The 3,661-nt window shown below is 44.9% G+C and overlaps 1 protein-coding gene across 1 annotated transcript in view; it reads left to right on the top strand.

Annotated features, from left to right (window-relative positions):
* LOC134958774 (uncharacterized) overlaps window positions 1–1,699 on the top strand; it is a 2,346-nt gene extending 647 nt beyond the window's left edge. Inside the window, exons 2-3 of the mRNA XM_063941508.1 lie at window positions 1–127; window positions 1,654–1,699. The exon at window positions 1–127 is cut by the window's left edge and continues 160 nt beyond it. Coding sequence (XP_063797578.1) covers window positions 1–127; window positions 1,654–1,699 — 173 coding nt within the window. The remainder of the gene's footprint in view (window positions 128–1,653) is intronic.
* The last annotated feature ends 1,962 nt before the right edge of the window (window positions 1,700–3,661 follow it).

Below are 3,661 nucleotides of genomic sequence, written 5' to 3'. Positions count from 1 at the left end.
CCCAGCAGTTTTTTCAACGCGCTGAGGAGGTTTTGCATAGGCCCCCGGATGCCGAACAACAATTTGGCAATTTTATTGCATCGGAAATGCGCCTGATGACGGATGATCAAAAATTCCTCGTCCAACGGTTAGTCAATAAGATTGTCTCACGTGGCAGGCGCCAAACACTGGTGTCGGCGTGTGAGATAGTGCCAACTGACCCTTGGTATCACCCAAATTTGTCCCGTCCCCCCTTCCCAAACAACCCCCCCATGGAGCATGCGCCGGTAAACCCCCCTCAGCAACCGTATTTTTTTCAGTCGGGAGCCACACAGCCCAGCCCCTCCCCCCAATCTAGCACCTCGTCCAGTGGCATGTACTCTGACATGCAGAGTACACAGTCCTCTGTGCTGGGCGACCCACGCTTTTTTCATTTATAATTAGTTTTTTGGACCCGGTTTTTTAGTTTTGTTAGAAAAATCTGCTGGTGACCTTATCCTACGCTCTTGCTCAAAGTGAACTGTATTGAGGTCATTAGTACTGCAGCGTCGGTTTTGTGTCCTCACTGTCCCGGACTACGGATCGTTGTAAAGACTGCACTTCTTGTGTTCCTTCAAGACTGTTTGGAAATTTGATGATGTTCTTCACCCAAGGCAAAATTGCACTGTTTACCTCTACTGTACTCGGATATGCCCGTTTCCTGTTCTGTTGGCATAGTCCCTGTCAAAAGGCACTCGTTCTCATGGTACAGCTTATGAATCCTGGCCAGAGTTGGCGTTGGCATTTAATATTTTTATAAATTTTACGAAAAAACAAACTGTGTGGTGTATTTTTTTTTAAAAAGGTAAAGGGGTTTATATTGTGTTATCGGCAGGTAGTAAAAACTACAAGTCCCAGCAAGCCTCCCCACATGCTGGTACTTGGAGAACCACAAGTACCAGCATGCAGAGAATTAAAAGGCCTGCTGGTACCTATAGTTCCACAACAAAAGAAATACCCCAAGAAAGACAAAACACACACACCGTGAAGGTAAAAGTTTATTGACACACACACCAACACACTCGCACATACTTACCTAGTGTCCCACGCAGCCCCTCGGTCCTCTTGTCCATGTAGAATCCATAGGTTCACTGGAAAAAATGTCAACAAAAATCAGCCACAGAGCAGAAATGCACTGTTTTAAAAATGGCTGACAGTCGAAAAAGACACTCCCCCCAACCCTGTAATGCCATCCCACTATTATAATGAGATAGTCAAAATCTCACATAAGCCGAAATCTTACATAAGCCAAAATCTCACATAAGCCAAAATCTTAAGCACACAAACACAGATCTCAAGAAAAGTTAGTCAAAATCTGTCCTATCTGGCCTCCGGGGAGTTCAAGGGAAATCTCAAGAAAAAATAGGACATAGCAAGGATCTCACCGTCACTGATAACTCCAGTGCGAGATCTTCCAGTGATACAGAATGTGCAGAGGCAACACAATCAAAAAACTCCAAAAAAAACCCATCGGGGGTGACCACCAGAGCGAAGCGAGCTCCCAAAAAAGGCGCTACACCCGCCGAGGCGGACAGTGGACGAGGAACTACAAAAAAGACCACCAGCAAGAAGACATAGTCTTCAATTTATCAACGCGTATCCTCACTTCTGATGAAATTTCTGTTCTTAATAAAGGACTGTCCTTCGTCCCTACGAAAAAACCGGACGTCTTTCAAAATAAAGTTGATCTTTTCAAATTCGGACGGAGAGTCCGTCTGAAAGAATTCTTTGCAGATGAGAACATCACCTCTGCTTCACTGGCTCCAATATTCAAACCATCCACTTTTGACCCAGCATCCACCAACCCGAACATCAAATGTTTTGTCAATCACATGAGCAACATCTATAGATATGCAACCTGTCCCCCAAAAGGGTAACCTTACCAATTCTGAACGTCAGGCATTGAAAAATCTGGGTACGTATACAGACATAGCAATACGCCCGGCCGATAAAGGCGGGGGAGTGGTCGTCCAGGACCTCACGGCATACAAGGATGAAGTCTATAAACAATTACAGGACACTGCTACGTATTTACTACTGTCAACTGACCCCACGGTGGAGTATAAAAGGGAGCTGGATGACATCTTACAGCAAGCTAATCAGGAACATCTCATTGATAATAAAATTAAAGAAGCACTCACACAAGATTGGCCTATTACTCCGGTGCTCTATACTATACTAAAGCTCCACAAGTATCCCGTTAGTCCTCCGGGACGTCCGATAATCGCTGCCCGCGATTCTTTATACTACATGGTGTCCAAATATTTGGACCACTTTCTTCAGCCTGTTGTACAAAGTCAACCCACTTATTTAAAGGACACCACAGCATTTCTATCCAAGTTGGCTACCCTCACTCCACTCCCAGAGAGACTCCTCATGTGCACAGTCGATGTGGTCAGTCTTTACACCAACATTCCGCACCAACGTGGCCTACAGGCCATTAAGAGGGCCATCTCATGCAACAGCAATTACACAGGCCCAGAAATCAATTTCTTCATCCAGCTGCTTGAATTGACCTTGACCCGCAATTATTTCATGTTTGATGGTCTTATCTACCTACAAAGGTCTGGATGCGCGATGGGGTCTTGTGTGGCTCCGAGTCTAGCCAACCTTTTCATGTGCGAGGTGGAACAAGATTTATTTTTGTCAAATTCGATCATTGCACACAAGATTAAAGCCTATTTCCGTTACATCGACGACATCTTCATCTTATGGGCGGATACAGAAGATAACTTCATAAAGGCTATGCAGGACATTAACATTATGGATGCATCCATTAAATTTACGTATACCTACAGCTTTGAGCAAATTAATTATTTAGACGTGTCAATCAGACAGGATGATGCCCACAGGCTTCATACCTCTCTGTTTGTAAAAGAAACGGACAGAAATACCTCCCTACATGAAGCCAGTTTCCATCCTTCGGCACTTAAGTGGGGCCTGCCATATTCTCAATTCATGAGAATTCTACGAATATGTAGTGATCGGTCAGATGCCATTCTTCAAATCGACCTGATGGCACGTAAATTCCTCAATAGAGGGTACAAATGGCATTACTTAAAGAAAGCCAAAGAGAGAGTTTTGCAACAGGATCGCACGAACCTTCTCCTTAACACTACTAAAGGGCATCAACAGGACCGGATCGCCTGGCCTCAGGATTTCTCCACCATCAGCACCACAGCCATGAAAACAGCTAGTCTATGGCCTATTATTGCACAAGACAAACATTTGCCTAGACTCACCAAATCATCAATCCTACCCTCATTTCGTAGGGGTAAGAATATTAAAGACATTGTGGTCCACAATGACATCACAAAGATGAAACCTGCAGCACCAACTCACTTCCTCTCTCGTAAAGCAGGGAATTACAAGTGCCTAGGCTGCACCACTTGCAGCAGCTTGGAGACTGGTGACTCTTTTTACCACCCTAGATCAGGCAAAAGGTTTAGTATCACCCAACCTTTCACTTGCTCCAGCCGATACGTAATATACTACATCAAATGCCCGTGTGGGCTCCTCTACATAGGGAAAACCATACGACAATTTAAGGAACGTATTGCCTTACATCGCTCCAGCATACGGGCCGCATTGGAAGGACGCGGGTCTGACCAACCCGTTGCCCGTCATTTCAAAGAACTGCAAC

The sequence above is a fragment of the Pseudophryne corroboree genome, chromosome 9 (assembly GCF_028390025.1).
Source record: "Pseudophryne corroboree isolate aPseCor3 chromosome 9, aPseCor3.hap2, whole genome shotgun sequence".
NCBI lineage: Eukaryota > Metazoa > Chordata > Amphibia > Anura > Myobatrachidae > Pseudophryne > Pseudophryne corroboree.
Note: the sequence above shows the minus strand (reverse complement) of the source record. Positions and strands in the feature narration are given on the sequence as shown.